The 16,073-nt window shown below is 50.8% G+C and overlaps 1 protein-coding gene across 10 annotated transcripts in view; it reads right to left on the reverse strand.

Moving 5' to 3' along the window:
* Window positions 1-16,073, reverse strand: part of ATP6V1C2 (ATPase H+ transporting V1 subunit C2) — an 88,717-nt gene that overhangs the window by 13,459 nt on the left and 59,185 nt on the right. For 7 of the 10 annotated variants that reach the window (XM_025261558.3, XM_025261557.3, XM_025261556.3 and 4 more), the window contains 4 exons: window positions 15,108-15,193; window positions 13,981-14,010; window positions 7,180-7,274; window positions 124-215 (listed from right to left, as the gene is read on the reverse strand). In XM_025261558.3, coding sequence (XP_025117343.1) covers window positions 124-215; window positions 7,180-7,274; window positions 13,981-14,010; window positions 15,108-15,193 — 303 coding nt within the window. The remainder of the gene's footprint in view (window positions 1-123; window positions 216-7,179; window positions 7,275-13,980; window positions 14,011-15,107; window positions 15,194-16,073) is intronic. The other 3 variants (XM_006073760.4, XM_006073765.4, XM_044926250.2) reach the window with 2 other exon arrangements.

Raw genomic sequence — 16,073 nt, forward strand, 5'->3', positions numbered from 1 at the left:
AGACACAGACAGACACAGACCTTGGCTCGGCCAATGATCTCAAACACATGGGTATAAGCCCAGCCTGGACCCCAACTCAGCCAGGCCCTGAGGCCGCTAGGAGCCCAGAGCCCGAATACTCACATGGATTTCTTCTCCAGATTTTCTAGGTTTGTCTTCAGAGTGTTGTAGGCAGCTGTTCGGGACTTCAGGTCTATCTCGATCTGTGCCAGTTGCTAGTTGGAAAAGCACAAGAGAGTTTAAAAAGTTGGTTTAACTTCTCAAAATTGCCGCAAATTGCTCCTGGTGCAGTTAAGGAAAAACTGCACCCTGCCCATTTGCTGGAATGGCTTACATTTTTCTTCCTTCTGCTCTCACAGACTGCCGGCAACCCAGCCCTACAGAGAGCCCCACGTTGCAGACAGGAGGCTTGAGATATAAATGGCTTTTCTAGCATTACTCAGTGAGTGGAGTCTTGTTCTTATCTCAAGCCCATCTCATACTCTCACAACCCTCCAGCCCCCACTCCACATGTCTGACTCTGTGATTCCATGGATTGCAGCAAGCCAGGCTTCCCTGTCCATCATCAACTCCTAGAGCTTACTCAAACTCATGTCCATCAAGTTGGTGATGCCATCCAACCATCTCATCCTCTGTCGTCTCCTTTTCCTCCTGCCTTCAATCTTTCCCAGCATCAGGGTCTTTTCAAATGAATCAGTTCTTTGCATCAGGTAGCCAAAGTATTGGAGTTTCAGCTTCAGCATCAGTCCTTCCAATGAATATTCAGGACTGATTTTCTTTAGGATGGACTGGTTGGATCTCCTTGCAGTCCAAGGGACTCTCAAGAGTCTTCTCCAACACCACAGTTCAAAAGCATCAATTCTTCAGCACTCAGCTTTCTTTAAGGTCCAACTCTCACATCCATACATGTCTACTAGAAAAACCACAGCCTTGATGAGACAGATCTTTGTCGGCAAAGTAATGTCTCTGCTTTTTTATTATGCTGTCTAGGTTGGTCATAGCTTCTCTTCCAAGGAGCAAGCGTCTTTTAATTTCATGGCTGCAGTCAATATCTGCAGTGATTTTGGAGCCCAAGAAAATAAAGTCGGTCACTGTTTCCATTACTTCCCCATCTATTTGCCATGAAGTGACGGGACCGGATGGCATGATCTTAGTTTTCTGAATGCTGAGTTTTAAGCCAGCTTTTTCACTCTCCTCTTTCACTTTCATCAAGAGATTCTTTACTTCTTCTTTGCTTTCTGCCATAAGGGTGGTGTCATCTGCACATCTGAGGTGACTGATATTTCTCCCAACAATCTTGATTCCAGCTTGTCGCATGATGTACTCTGCATATAAGTTAAATAAGCAGGGTGACAATATACACCTTGATGTACTCCCAGTTTGGGAAAGGAGTTCATCATATACAAACATCCAGAAGTACATCCAGCATATATTTTTATTTCTTCCCTGAAAAGGAATTGAAAAAATACAGTGGAGAAGGAAATGGCAACCCACTTCAGTATTCTTGACTGGAGAATCTTACGGACAGAGGAGCCTGGTGAGCCTCTGGGGTCCATGGGGTCACACAGAGTCGGACACAACTGAGTGACTAACACACACACACACACACTGCATATAAGTTAAATAAGCAGGGTGACAACATACAGCCTTGATGTACTCCTATCCCAATATGGAACTAGTCCGTTGTTCCATGTCCAGTTCCAACCGTTGCTTCTTGACAGGTGTCTCAGGAGGCAGGTCAGGTGGTCTGGTACTCCCATCTCTTGAAGAAGTTTCCACAGTCTGTCGTGATCCACACAGTCAAAGGCTTTGATGTAGTCAATGAAGCACAGGTATATGTTTTTCTGGAACTCTCTTGCTTTTTCCATGATCCAACGGATGTTGGCAATTTAATCTCTGGTTCCTCTGCCTTTTCTAAAACCAGCTTGAACATCTGAAAGTTCTCGGTTCACATACTGTTGAGGCCTAGCTTGAAGAATTTTGAGCATTACTTTGCCAGTGTGTGAGATGAGTGCAATTGTGCAGTAGTTTGAACATTCTTTGGCTTTGCCTTTCTTAGGGACTGGAATGAAAACGGATATTTTCCAGTCTTGTTGCCACTGCTGAGTTTTCCAAATTTGTTGGCATACTGAGTACAGCACTTTCACAGCATCATCTTTTAGGATTTGAAATAGCTCAGCTGGAATTCTAACACCTCCACTAGCTTTGTTCATAGTGATGCTTCCTAAGGCCCACCTGACTTCACATTCCAGGATGTCTGGCTCTAGGTGAGTGATCACAGCTTCGTGGTTATCTGGGTCATGAAGATCTTCTTTGTACAGTTCGTCTGAGTATTCTTGCCACATCTTCTTAATATCTTCTGTTTCTGTTAGGTCCATACCATTTCTGTCCTTTATTGAGCCCATCTTTGCATGAAATGTTCCCTTGGTATCTCTAATTTTCTTGAAGCGATCTCTAGTCTTTCCCATTCTATTGTTTTTCTCTATCTCTTTGCATTGATCACTGAGGAAGGCTTTCTTATCTCTCCTTGCTATTCTTTGGACCTCTGAATTCAGATGGATATATCTTTCCTTTTCTCCTTTGCCTTTAGCTTCTCTTCTTTTCTAAGCTATTTGTAAGGCCTCCTCAGACAACCATTTTGCCTTTTTGCATTTCTTTTTCTTGGAGATGATTTTAATCACCACCTCCTGTACAATGTCATGAACCTCCATCCATAGTTCTTCAGCCACTCTATCAGATCTAATCCCTTGAATCTATTTGTCACTTCCACTGTATAATTCTAAGATTTGATTTAGGTCATACCTGAATGGTCTAGTGGTTTTCCCTACTTACTTCAATTTCAGTATGAATTTCAATAAGGAGTTCATGATCTGAACCAGTCAGCTCCCGGTCTTGTTTTTGCTGACTGTATAGCGCCTCTCCATCTTCAGCCACAAAGAATATAATCAGTCTGATTTCGGTGTTGACCATCTGGTGATGTCCATGCATAGTCATCTCGTGTTGTTGGAAGAGGGTGTTTGCTATGACCAGTGCATTCTCTTGGCAGAACTCTATTAGCCTTTGCCTGCTTCATTCTGTACTCCAAGGCCAAATTTGCCTGTTACTCCAGGTACCTCTTGACTTCCTACTTTTGTATTCCAGTCCCCTATGATGAAACGGACATCTTTTTTTTCTGTGTTAGTTCTAGAAGGTCCTGTATGCCTTCATAGAACCATTCAACTTCAGCTTCTTCGGCACTGGTGGTTGGGGCATAGACTTGGATTACTGTGATATTGAATGGTTTGCCTTGGAAATGAATAGAGATCATTCTGTTGTTTTTGAGATTGCACCCAAGTACTGATTTTGGACTCTTGTGGACTATGAGGGCTACTCCATTTCTTCTAAGGGATTCTTGCCCACAGTAGTAGATATAATGGTCATCTGAGTTACATTCACCCATTCCAGTCCATTTTAGTTCACTGATTCCTAAAATGTCAACGTTCACTCTTGCCATCACTTTTGCCACTCCTGTTTGACCACTTCCAAATACCTTGATCCGTGGACCTAACATTCCAGATTCCTATGCAATATTGTTCTTTATAGAATTGGACCTTACTTATATCACCAGTCACATCCATTTCCTCATTCTTTCCTTCTGGAGTTATTTCTCCACTGATCTCCAGTAGCATATTGGGCACCTACCAACCTTTGCCTTTTCATACTATTCATGGGGTTCTCCAGGCAAGAATACTGAAGTGGTTTGCCATTCCCTTCTACAGTAGACCACGTTTTGTCAGAACTCTCCACCATGACCCATCCATCTTGGGTGGCCCTACATGGCATGGCTCATAGTTTCATTGAGTTAGACATGGCTATGATCTATGTGATCAGTTTGGTTAGTTTTCTGTGACTGTGGTTTTCATTCTTTCTGCCCTCTGATGGAGAAGGATAAGAGGCTTGTGTCCCTCTGTTGGAGGTCAATTCTGTCTGACCCTCATCCTGGCCCCTCTAAGTACCCGCTGTGGCTGAGCCCCGACCAATGCCCAGGTCTCTAGGCTCAGCTGTGCCCCAAGTAGCCCCTTCATGCTCTGCACAGGGAAGAAGGCTCTTTTCAGTTTGGAGAGAGGTCACCAGTCTGACCATAGGGAGATGTCTCTTGTTCTCAAAGTTTCAGGAGCACATCCGAGTTCCCCTCCTCAATGGGCAGGGAAATGAGACCACCGAGGCCAAGACCCGGTTCCCCAGGTGTCTGGCCTCAGGTGCCTACCTGCTCTGGCTGTATGACCTGGTGTCAGCTGAACCTCTCTGAGCTCAATGCCACGGAGCAGACTACCCAGGAAGACGAGTCCTTTCTCCAGCAGACTGAGCCCCTTGAGGGTGGGTCTGCAGCTGGGTCAACTCTGCAATTCTGGACAGAGTGGCTGGCACTTGGCGGTGCCTCAAGAACGTGTCCAGGACCAAATACTCCCAGCCTTGTTCCTTCTGGCCTCTGGCTGGCGTGCACTCCCCACCACTGAAGGCATGTGTGCCAGGCAGAGCCTTGAGATACCATGTACCTCCCTGCATAGGGACGCTTCAGGTGGTGGAGGTACCGGGGGCCAGTGCCCTGAGTGAGTGGACAAGAAGCAGGCTCCCACTAACCACTGTGGACACTCATATGGCGAAGAAAGAAACTTTGCTATTTACTGTAGGCTGCTGAGATCTAGAGGCTTTTTAACAACTTCGGTGTGGCCCAGCCCACAGAGATGGCCGCAGTCATGGGCTGGGTCCCCATCCCTGCTCCTTTTCATTAATGGAGGTGGGTGGGCTCAGCTTTCAGCTGGCAGGAGGGTCGGGGGCCCAGCCCTGCCCGTGTCAGCATGGGGCACCTCCCAGTGGGGAGACCTGCTTGGACACCCAAAAGACACTGGTCACTTTAGAAGGGAGTTTCTCCGACCAGGATATCTCTAGTTAACTGATTTTCATTTCCCACGAGGGGAACAGGCCCGAGCCAGTGCCAAGGGCATCACTCCAGTGCTCCTGGGGCAGACACAGAGTGAGGAAGCTGATACCTAGACCCTCTGCCCGGCCTGCCTCAAGGAGCTGACCCCATCAGTGAAGCCATCTCAGGGCTGCCTCGGAAAGCAGAGCCAGGCACACACCTGAGATCTTCATCCCCCTCCCAGGGCACTACTTCAGCCCCTGCAGGGCCCAGGGGATGCCATGCCACCTCTCAGCCAACCTCCCACCTGAAGTCAGGGAAGGTGATACCTGCCCACGAGGGTATATGGGAAGTAAAAGTTCTAGGCATATAGCGAGTACTTTCAAACCAGGGTTCACTTCCCCACTCTTGCTTTTCCGCCACAGTCACTCTCTGGGCCCCCCAGGGGAGAGAGAGAGGCCAGGTTCTATCCTCTACAACAGCTCCCCAATCAGATGATGCCCCGATGTGCTCCCGTGGCCTCCAATTTCTGCTCCATGAATGAAAGTATCAAAGTGAAGCCCTCTGGGGACATCAAGGGTGTCTCCCGGCGTGTTGACTGCTGTTGCCTCCCTGAGGGTGGGCACTGATGAACATTCTGAGGTTTAGCCCGATGGTTTATGACCACTGTCCGCAGTTCCCTCCATGACACATGGAGCCCCTCATATGTCTCCTGAGGCCCACCAGGTGGCTGGGCGGGTCAGGCGGAGGAGATGGGTCTCGGGATCCACTGCTCTGCAGGTCTCCTGCTGGCAGGCTGGTGACCCAGCCAGTGTCTCTGAGAACGAGGGTGGGCCTGCAGCCTCAGAAATCTGAGTGCGGCTCACTGGGCACCCCTTACATCACAGAGGCCCCAGCCCCTCCTGGGACAGTTGGGTCCTTCAAGGAGGAGCTCTGAGAGCACCTGTGCCAGGTATGGCATCCTGGGGGACATTGTGCACCTCCACCCCCAAGCTGGAACCACTTGGTGGTGTTCGGGGCTGGCCGCTCCCTGCCTGGCTGCTGCTGAGGCCAGGCTGAGGCAGGCAGCATGGGCAGAGCTGTGCTCGGCGTCCACGGGGGATGATGCTTGCTGGCATGGCTGTCCCGGGGACACAGGCAGTGATGAGCACTGGCTGGGTCACCAGCCTGCCAGCAGGAGACCTGCAGAGCAGTGGATCCCGAGACCCATCTCCTCTGCCTGACCCGCCCAGCCACACCTGGTGGGCCTCAGGAGACATATGAGGGGCTCCATGTGTCATGGAGGGAGATGCGGACAGCGGTCATAAACCATCGGGCTAAACCTCAGAATGTTCATCAGTGCCCACCCTCAGGGAGGCGATAGCAGTCAACACGCCGGGAGACACCCTTGATGTCCCCAGAGGGCTTCACTTTGATACTTTCATTCATGGAGCAGAAGTTGGAGGCCACGGCTCACTGAGAAGGCTGAATTGTGGGGCCAGGGCTTCCCGGCTCCCCAGTGTCATCAGGGTGGCACGCTGGGCAATGCCTTGCAGGAGTTAGGGCTCCTAAGCCCAACGCTCCACTGAAGCTGATAGTTTTTGTTACGTCAACAACCACCCTGGGGGTAGGGGTGTCAGGGAGGGGCTGACTTCTCCATCAGCATCTTTCAAAGGGGGGCACAGTGAACGGACTCCAGGGTCTGGGCTCAGAACACCAAGGGGCTCAGAGTGCCCCTGGAGGGGAGTGTCCTGTAAGATGAAGCCATCCTGTCGAGTGGTAGGTTTGGAAGAGGTATTCCGGCCTGGAGAATTCCATGGACTGTACAGTCCATGGGGTCGCAAAGAGTCGGACAAACTGAGCGACTCCCACTTTTCACTTTGGAAGAGGTACATATGGTTTCCCTGTGTTGAGATGGGAAAGAATCTGTCCACGATGCAGGAGACCCAGGTTCTATCCCTGGGTTGGGAAGATCCCTTGGAGAAGGGAATGGCAACCCACTCCAGTACTCTTGCCTGGAGAATCCCATAGACCGAGGAGCCTGGCGGGCAACAGTCCATGGGGTCGCAAAGAGTCAGACGTGACTGAGCAAGTAACTTTGGAAGAGGTATAGGGGGGCAGGTGGTCGTCAACCTGTTTCCAGGGTGCCCTGAACCCCACCCCGCCTTCTGCCTCTGGCATCCTGGAAAGTGCCTCCCTGCTTCACCAGGGTCCAAAGGCCATGTAGATTCACCCCAATGTCCCCAGACGATCAGGGTCACAGATGTGCGACCCCCCTGGAGAGAAGATCCTCCTCGTACCTTTGCCAGAATGTCCACGACGCTCACCAGTGGCTGCTTCGCGGGATACTTGGCTACGTCCCATTCAAAGTGGGTCACAAAGGACGTTAGGTCAACTGCAAGAGACAGACACATCTTAACAGACAGTGGGCTTCCCATCTCTCCTGAGACCCAGGCTCCATGCCCGGGCCAATGTCCCCACTTAAACCAAGGAATTAGAGAAACTGAAGGACAGACTCGGGGCTCCCTCCTCTCTGGGAGAGCAGAAGCTGGGTCAGCCACCAGCCAGGCCTGCAGGTAGCTCACAAGCCCCTCAGAAAAGCCCACCACCCGGGATGCTGTAAGGGTGAGCTCCTGTGCCCAGACTCAAACCCAGACAGCTGCCCCAGAGCTCTGTGTGAGAGGCCCTGCCTTTGCAGGAGGTGGACCCTGAGTTAGGAGAAACTCAGACACTGGGAGAATTCCCCGCCCTTTCCAGTAGGTTCGGCCATGCCCTGCCATGAGTTATTGGCTAGAAGTACCCCAAAGGCATGCCAGAGAGCCCCAAGCCACCCTCTGCAAACCACACAGCCTGTCACAGGTGCCAGCTGCCCAGCAGACAAGCAATCTTCCTGCCTCCCACACCCAGCATTAGACAGGCCAGTGCCATGCACGTCTGCTTTAATGAAGGCATTTTCAACATTAGCAAAATACTAGTGTTCGCGTATGTGGTTTTCGCCACTTGGCACAGATGTGCTTTTGTCAGGGTATCTCCTTTGTATAAAGTCTATAGTGAGAAGAACAAATCAGTGTCTTTTCAATGTTTCCTTTTTTCCCTCACTTCCTTCAAAAGCAAACTAAACCTCGCATCCCCGGGGTGTTTGCGATTGTCTCTAACAAGCTGAGGGCAGAGGAAGGGGCTTGGAGTTCAGTGCTGGGGGCGGTGGAGCACGGAAACATGTTAGTAACCATTCTGTTTGCCCCTCAGTCTCCCTACCTGAGCAGTGGGAGCACTGGGGGAAGTCTCTCGAGGGCCCACTCTCCTTAGGGGAGGGCCCGCACTCCTCTAAGGTGCTACCTGGGGGCCAACGGCAGGTTACACCTCAGTCAGTCACCCCTTCTGTGTATGGCATGCTAAGGGGGCCCCTGAATTCCTCCAAGCCAGCAAGAAGGGCCTGGATTCTCACCCCAGGTTAAGTGGACGCGAGCCTTTCCCAGCCTACCCTCACAGAGATGGAAAGGGACTGGCCACCATCCCTCGACATTCAGGCACCATGACCGAAGGCAGCTCGCTACCATGCCAGGGTTGGCAGGTCATAGCCTGCTCGCCCTCAGTCTCCTGGGGACTCTGGTCTAAGTTGATACCCCAGTGAGATGCATGATGCGATGAGGGCAGGACTGCGGGAGGAGGGGAGAGCCAGCACCCGCCTCCTGCCCTGGGGGCTGGGGGGCTCAGAGGGCTTTGAGGAGACCCTGTATTCACATGGGTCCTGAGGGGGCCAGAGAGTTTGCCATGTGGCCAGTGAAGGAGGGGGCTGGGTGTTGACCAGGTGGACTGGCCAACATCACTTTCTGGGCACGGGGAATCCCTGGGTCAAGCTGATGGGCTGGGGACATGGACGGGCTGGGGCTGTGGACGGAGTGGGGTCAGGTCACGTCTACACCTTCTCCTATGGCAATCAAGACTCCGGGCCCGTTTACTGAGCCCCTCATGTATGCCGGGAGTTGGACACGCATCCCTCTGACCCCAACAGCAGAGCTGAAAGCTCAGCAAAGCAGGTCCAGACACAAGCCTCCAGGGGCTGCGTAGCCAGGCAAGCACACCTGTGTCCTGAGCAGTCGTCTCAGGTTTGCAATAGAGAAGGAAAAGCTTGGGGGCCCAAGCCCTGTGGGTGGAGGCAGGAGGTCTGCTTAACAGGATGCAGGGATAGTGACCCCAGGGCAAAATGGAGCCTGGGGGGACACTTGGGTTTCCAGGTTGCATGGGGGCGTGAAAGAAGGGGACATTCACTCAGCCAGGCAGCCAGGAGGTGGCAGCCTGGGCCAGAGCAGAGGCGAGAGGAGACGGGCTCAGCTCGAGATGAGCCTGAGTCGGACAGTTGGGGTTGACGAGTCGCCACGGAGCAGATGGAAATGAAGTGGGGCTTGGGGGAGGGAAGAGGTCTGAGAGCAGAGCTGTTAGATGGGCCTTAACATAAGGAAGGCTTCCCTGGTGGCTCAGATGGTAAAAACGTCTGCCTACAATGTGGGAAACCCGGATTCAATCCCTGGGTCAGGAAGATCCCCTGGAGAAGGAAATGGCAACCCACTCCAGTACTCTTGCTTTGAAAATCCCATGGACAGAGGAGCCTGTTAGGCTACCAGTCCTTGGGAGTCACAAAGAGTCAGTCGGACACGACTGAGTGACTTCACTAACTCACTCAACATTAAGGATGACGATGCTGGTGATGACCTTCACAGCCAGCTGACCCTGGTTGGTGCTTCACCCTGGCCTGGAGGCATGAAATACTGGATTGGCCAGAAAGCTCTTTTGAGTTTTTCCATAAGAGGATACCAAAACGCTTGAACGAACTTTTTGGCCAACCCGATATTTCAGTTAATTTACTTTTCAACCCTGTTGGGGCTTATCATTATCTCCAGCTTAGAGATAAGGAAACTTTGGCACAGAGTAAGTCATGTAACCCCCACCAGAAAACGAGATGAGGAACGAGGAGCTGGGGGTGGGGGGTGCTCCTTCTCTGCCCCACCCTTGGGCAGGTGAGGCAGTGGTGGAGACAGCGGGGGGTGGGGTTGGGGGGACACAGGGAAGCTGTCATGGGTTGGCGCCTTCCTGAGAACCACACACGGATACATCTGGTCTCGGGACTTAGAGAGGTCCTTCAGATTCCAAGGGCTCCCCTTGTGGCTCAGCTGGTAAAGAATCCGCCTGCAATGCAGGAGACCTGGGTTCAATCCCTGGGTTGCGAAGATCCTCTGGAGAAGGGAAAGGCTACCCACTGCAGTGTTGTGGCCTGGAGAATTCCAGGGACTGTATAGTCCATGGGGTCGCAGGACACGACTGAGCGACTTTCACTTTCTGATTCCAGTGGTGTTGAGATTGCCTAGGGTACCCCGCAGGCACCAAAGGCGAGGTCCTGGCCCAGTGAACTAAGTGCCCTTAGAAGGAGGCACGAGAGAGCCGCCCTGACCCCCGCCCCATCCTGTGTGTGTGCTCCCACCAAGGAAGGGACGTGTGAGCACACGGCGGAGGAGGCAGGTTCTCACCAGGAGCCAACCCTGCCATCACCCTGACCCGGAATTTCCAGCCTCCAGAGATAAATGTCCGCGGTTTAAGCTCCAGTCTGGGTATTTTGATATGGTAGCCTGAGTTGACTCATATGGGATTTTGGTACTAATTTGATATCAATATGGATTAGGGGACTGCCACACTAGGGCAGGGAGATGACTTTGCAGGGAGGATCCAGGCCTGCGAGGAGCTGAATTAAGGCCTGGATGATGGCAGGGGCATGGTCAGTGGCAGAACCAAAGGTCACAAAGGACTTGTCCTGTGTCAGTGGTCACCCTTGATGCTGCTACTGAACCCTACTGTGGGCCAGGCACTGGACAGGCATGACGGTCACACAGCTCCCATGCTGTTCGCTCACTGCCTGGTGGGAGCCACCAACACGTCCCCACCACAACAGACCAGGGAACATCCCCCTAGGCCAATGCCAGGCAGATGTGTGCTCTGGCGATCCCCACCACTGTCCCCTCCAGACCTCGTGGGCACATCACACCACCCAAGCCAAGCCAACCCTAGCCCCTCACTCTCCCTCTCACGGCTGCCCTTGTCCTAAACATCAGGATGGAGACCAAGTCCTGAAAGCCTGCCCAACCCTCCCTTCCCTTGCCAGCCAGAGCCTGTGGACGCTGGCCAACTCCTTCTCACTAATGACGCTACACAACCATGGTTGATTCCCCTGCTCTTTCAGGCTCCTTGAGGGCAGTTGACTATCTCTGTGTCCCCAGAGCTCTGTGACAGTGTCCAGCAAGGGGCAAGCACTTCATATGAGAATCTTCCTAATAACCCTGATTACTGTCCTAACATTAGCCAGGTTGCTTAGAAGAGGTACCTTTCAGACAAGCTCTTATCTCCATGCATTTTTTACTAACTCTGGGCTTTCCAGCATTTAGCCCAAAGAGAATGAATGCATCCTCCTGTCCACTAGAACGCCTATAATTCCTCTATGACTCAGCCCCTCTCCTCGCGAAGGCTCCCAAGCCCTTGGTTTCCATGACAGCACATGAGGTACTGCGGGTCTGAATCCTGGACCGTGAGCTCCTAGAGGGCAATCATCTCCGGATGCCCAGAACCCAGCACAGTGCCTGGTGCTCAATGGCCAAGTGTGAGTATCTGATGAAAGAGGAGGGAAGATAAGGAGACGGTGACGAGCTCCCTGCAGAAGGCTCCAGAGACCTCTGGGTTGTGACTGTGACTTCCTCCTCCGACGTCACCTCTTCCCAGTTGGGAAGACCAGTTCCAGACACTGCACCTTGCCCCTCGCACATTGCCTTTGGTGAGAGTGTGGTCCGAGGACAGTTCTCAGCCTTAGAAAGTGGCAGCCCCGGATCCTCTGGGTGCTCCCAAACCACAGCCTTCTCTCTGCCTGCTTGTAACAACAGGCTCCCCTCCCCTCCTGTCCCCTGGCTGAAATCCCAGAAGCCTGGGCTCCAGGAAGCAGTGCATGCTTGGATCGAAGGCCTGTGAGGTCAGACCATGACCCAGGCAGGCTCACTTTGAATCAAAACACGCAGACGGCTGCCCTTGAGCAACAGTGATGTCATCCAAGAACCCAAACAAAGCCTTCCCGGCAGCAGAGGAACAAAGGACCGGTGACCACACTGACAGAGGCCAGACAGCCCGACGGACCATCAGGTGGTTCCAACCCTGAGCCTTCCAGGACCCCGGCCAGACCAGGGCATGTTTGCTCAGCTCTGCTGCAATCACACACGCCTGTATCCTTCCCGCTTCAAGCGCAGCAAGAGGAAACAAAAGGTGCCCAGGCCGAGAACTGTAAAGGGATTAAGTCCATAAAGGCAAGAAAACTAAGACCCAGGGAGGTGACTTGTCAAGGTTGCAAAGGGCCAAGGCTGACTGTTCCAAGGCCGGGGCTCCTGGCCCTCCAGGAAACATAGCCCAGAAGACCTGGGGGGTAACCTCAGAGAGATCAGATTAAAATCTCACCTGCTGGGGAAACCCTGAGTTCCTGCAGTTAATTCTGTCACTAGCTCCCTGGCTGCTCTCTAGAAGAAAAATAGTTCCTCGTCCATCCGAATAATATCAAGAAAGTTAAAAGTGTTAGTCACTCAGTCGTGTCTGATTCTTTGCCACCCCATGGACTGTAGCCCACCAGGCTCCTCTATCCATGGGATTCTCCAGGCAAGTGGGTTGACATTCCCTTTTCCAGGCGATCTTTCTGACCCAGGGCTCCACCCTGGGTCTCCTGCATTGCAGGCAGGCTATCAGGAAAGCCTGAGCCAAACTGTCTCAAAGGTGTCTTGACTGCAGTACTTTTCAGAGACTTTACTATGCTGCTGTGCATGATGAATGTTCAAGAGCGGGCCATGAACGCTGCCCAAGGGTCCTTGACTTTTGTTTGCACAGGGCTGGGTACCAGACCAGCTTTGGAAAGTCATGGGGACCTGACTCCCAGGAGGCCTAGAGATAATGAAACAGATGGAAACAAATAAGGCTGGATTCTCTCCTCCTGAGAGGAGACTGAGGATGGATACGATGTAATAATGACACCTAATTTTAACTGACGTGAATTTTGAATAGAATGTAAGCATTTTGATCATTATTGTCAAGTGAGCTCAAATTCTTGAATCCTCAGTTCAGTTCAGTCGCTTAGTCATGTCCTACTCTTTGCGACCCCATGGACTGCAGCACACAAGGCCTCCCTGTTCATCACCAACTCCCAGAGTTTACTCAAACTCATGTCCATTGAGTCGGTGATGCCATCCAACCATCTCATCCTCTGTCATCCCCTTCTCCTCCCGCCTTCAATCTTTCCCAGCATCAGGGTCTTTTCAAATGAGTCAGTTCTCAAATCCTCAAGACCAGGTTTCTCAGATAGAGAAGTAGTCCTAAGTCAGCATTTCCGTCTAGGGCCCTATGAGTTACCTGCTGGGAAATAAGATCAGTTCATCAACTCAACAAAACAATTTTTTGGATTAGCACACAGGTGAGGAATCTCAGTGTAATTAACAGATTGCATTTGGGAAGGCATTTTGGCGACTTCTGGTCTGCCAAGATTTGTATATGTCCTACCTAATGGGATTTGCTGGTTCTAATTCCACCAGTCTGAGCAGGTTGGAGAAAAACCAATGCAAACAACACCTTCTAACAGGGAAACCAGAAATGGCCTGTTTGAGCACAGAGGCTCTCCCAGGAAAGGCTCGAAGAGTGTATGAGAGACCCCCATTGAGGCCACACAAAGCTAAGCCTGGCATTTAAAGATGTCAGGGTCCACCCAACAGCCAGCCCTCGTAGGCAGGAGGATGCTGGGGACGGCCATCAAGGCAAGAAGCAAACCACAAGCAAAAAGATGCCAAAGTCAATACTGAACTCCAGGAGGCATGCGGTGCTGCTGGGGGAGGCAGGGGAGACGCGAGGAAGAGGGGGAAGGGAAGAAACAGTTGCTGTCTGTGTTACATGGACACTGTGACCAAGCCACGAGGTTGTCACTTGAGAAATCCGTCGTCACCTGGTCACTGTATCCCTACAACCAGACTGAGATTCCACCTTCCCAGGGGCACGCAGGAGTCACACTGAACACACACAGCAAACGACACACAACCTACTCTTTAAACACTTCATTTTTTCTTTCAAACCTGCAACGTTAGAGGATGGAGTCATTAGACTACAGTAACATACAAAACTAAGTTCTGATTTAGGAATATGAACATTTCCCTTTATCAATTTAATCAAGCAGATGTAACTAATGGTTTCCAAGATTCCCAGATGGGAGCTCCCTAATGGTCCAGTGGATCGGACTCTGCCCTTCCACCTCAGGGGGTACAGGTTCAATTTCTGGTTGGGGAACTAAGATCCTCCATGCCATGTGGCAATCAAAAAAAAAAGGTTCTGGGGGGGAAAAACATGAATATATATGTAATAAATTTATAATATTTATATATTTTAAATATATGTGTGTAATTATGCATAATATTATATTATTGTAATGTATAACATATGTATAATAATGTATAATATTAATAATATGTACTAAATGACATATTAAATATAGAATATATGCTTTCATTTTCAGTATACTAATGCATAGAGCCATGGGTTTAATTATCTCTACAGATATTGAAACATCTAATTCTAAGGTTCCCAAAGCCTCAGAGTTTTTGTCTTGCACATTTTAAGGGCACTCAAATTGTCTGTGCCCTAATACATAGACCAAAACATGCTTGGAATCTACAGCCTTATCCTATCAGCGTAGGAGACAGAAATTCCAAATGCAAACCCGCTACACAAAGTGTTTTTGGTCTAACCCTCATCTAATTACTGGGCACAGCTAAAGAATCCAGTTGGAGGCATTCCAGCCTCCTTTGGGGATAGGATTAAACTGGTTAGGGTGTGGGGATAGAAGCGAGGCTGACAGAGAAGGTGGGTGGGCCAACTAACCCCTAAACCCCATTGAATTCATTTTCATCTCAAATTTCACTGAGGAGTTCAGCTACAGGTAAGAAAAGCCAGGTGCTTTATAAATGAGACAGAAGGATTATAAGGGAGATTGGAATCTTCCAAACAGCGGTGCCACTGTGCTCTAAGCGGCGTGGACAGCCTCTGCCCAGCGTGTCAGTTTGGAGCCTCCGTGGTGTCATGTCATTTCAGCCCTCCTGTGTGTCCACAGCTGGGACCACGAATGGACTAGAATAAGTTGGGAAAGGACCATCATAAGCGCGCTTCAGGGACCTACCTCCGTTGGCCAGAAGGTTCTCCTGGACCTTTCCCTTGGCGTCTTCCATCACTTCCACCACGCTCTGGGCCATTCTCTTTATGAGACTTTTGGGAAGGAATACAAAGCCAGTTAAGAGCAGAAAACTACCCACAGAATGCTCTCCACTCTGCCGGGGCCACCCTTTGGGGAACAACTTGGCAATATGTACGAAGAAACATAAAACGGGAACCGGTAATTGAACCAGTATTTCCACTTCTGAGAAACCATCTTAAGGAAATAGGACAAACAGAAAAAGCTTTCTGAATAAAAAGATGCTCTTTGCAGCAATGTTGCTGACAGCAAGGAACTGGAAACCACCGGATGGTCTGACAATGGACGATTGTTTAAGTAAATGATAGTGTACCCAGCTGCGGAGAAGGCAATGGCACCCCACTCCAGTACTCTTGCCTGGAAAATCCCATGGACAGAGGAGCCTGGTGGGCTGCAGTCCATGGGGTCGCTAAGAGTCGGACAAGACAGAGCGATTTCACTTTCACTTTTCACTTTAATGCACTGGGGAAGGAAATGGCAACCCACTCCAGTGTCCTTGCCTGGAGAATCCCAGGGACGGGGGAGCCTGGTGGGCTGCCGTCTATGGGGTCGCACAGAGTTGGACACGACTGAAGCGACTTAGCAGCAGCAGCAGCAGCAGTGTACCCAGCTGAGGGATTATTAGCAGCCACTGAAAATAAGGTTTACAAAGAATTTCTAGAACAAGGCATGTATTATAATGTTACATGAAAAAAACCCACAAACTTATACAGACAGTATGGCTGCAGCTATGTGAAAATGTCCCTCCTACTTTACATATTTTCTATTATAATCCAGTATTGCTTTTATAGGGCTTCCCTGGTGGCTCAGTAGTAAAGAAACTGCCGGCCAATGCAGGAGAGGTAGGTTCGATCCTTGGGTCAGGAAGATCCCCTTGAGAAGAAAATGGCAACC

This window comes from Bubalus bubalis, chromosome 12 (assembly GCF_019923935.1).
Source record: "Bubalus bubalis isolate 160015118507 breed Murrah chromosome 12, NDDB_SH_1, whole genome shotgun sequence".
Lineage (NCBI taxonomy): Eukaryota > Metazoa > Chordata > Mammalia > Artiodactyla > Bovidae > Bubalus > Bubalus bubalis.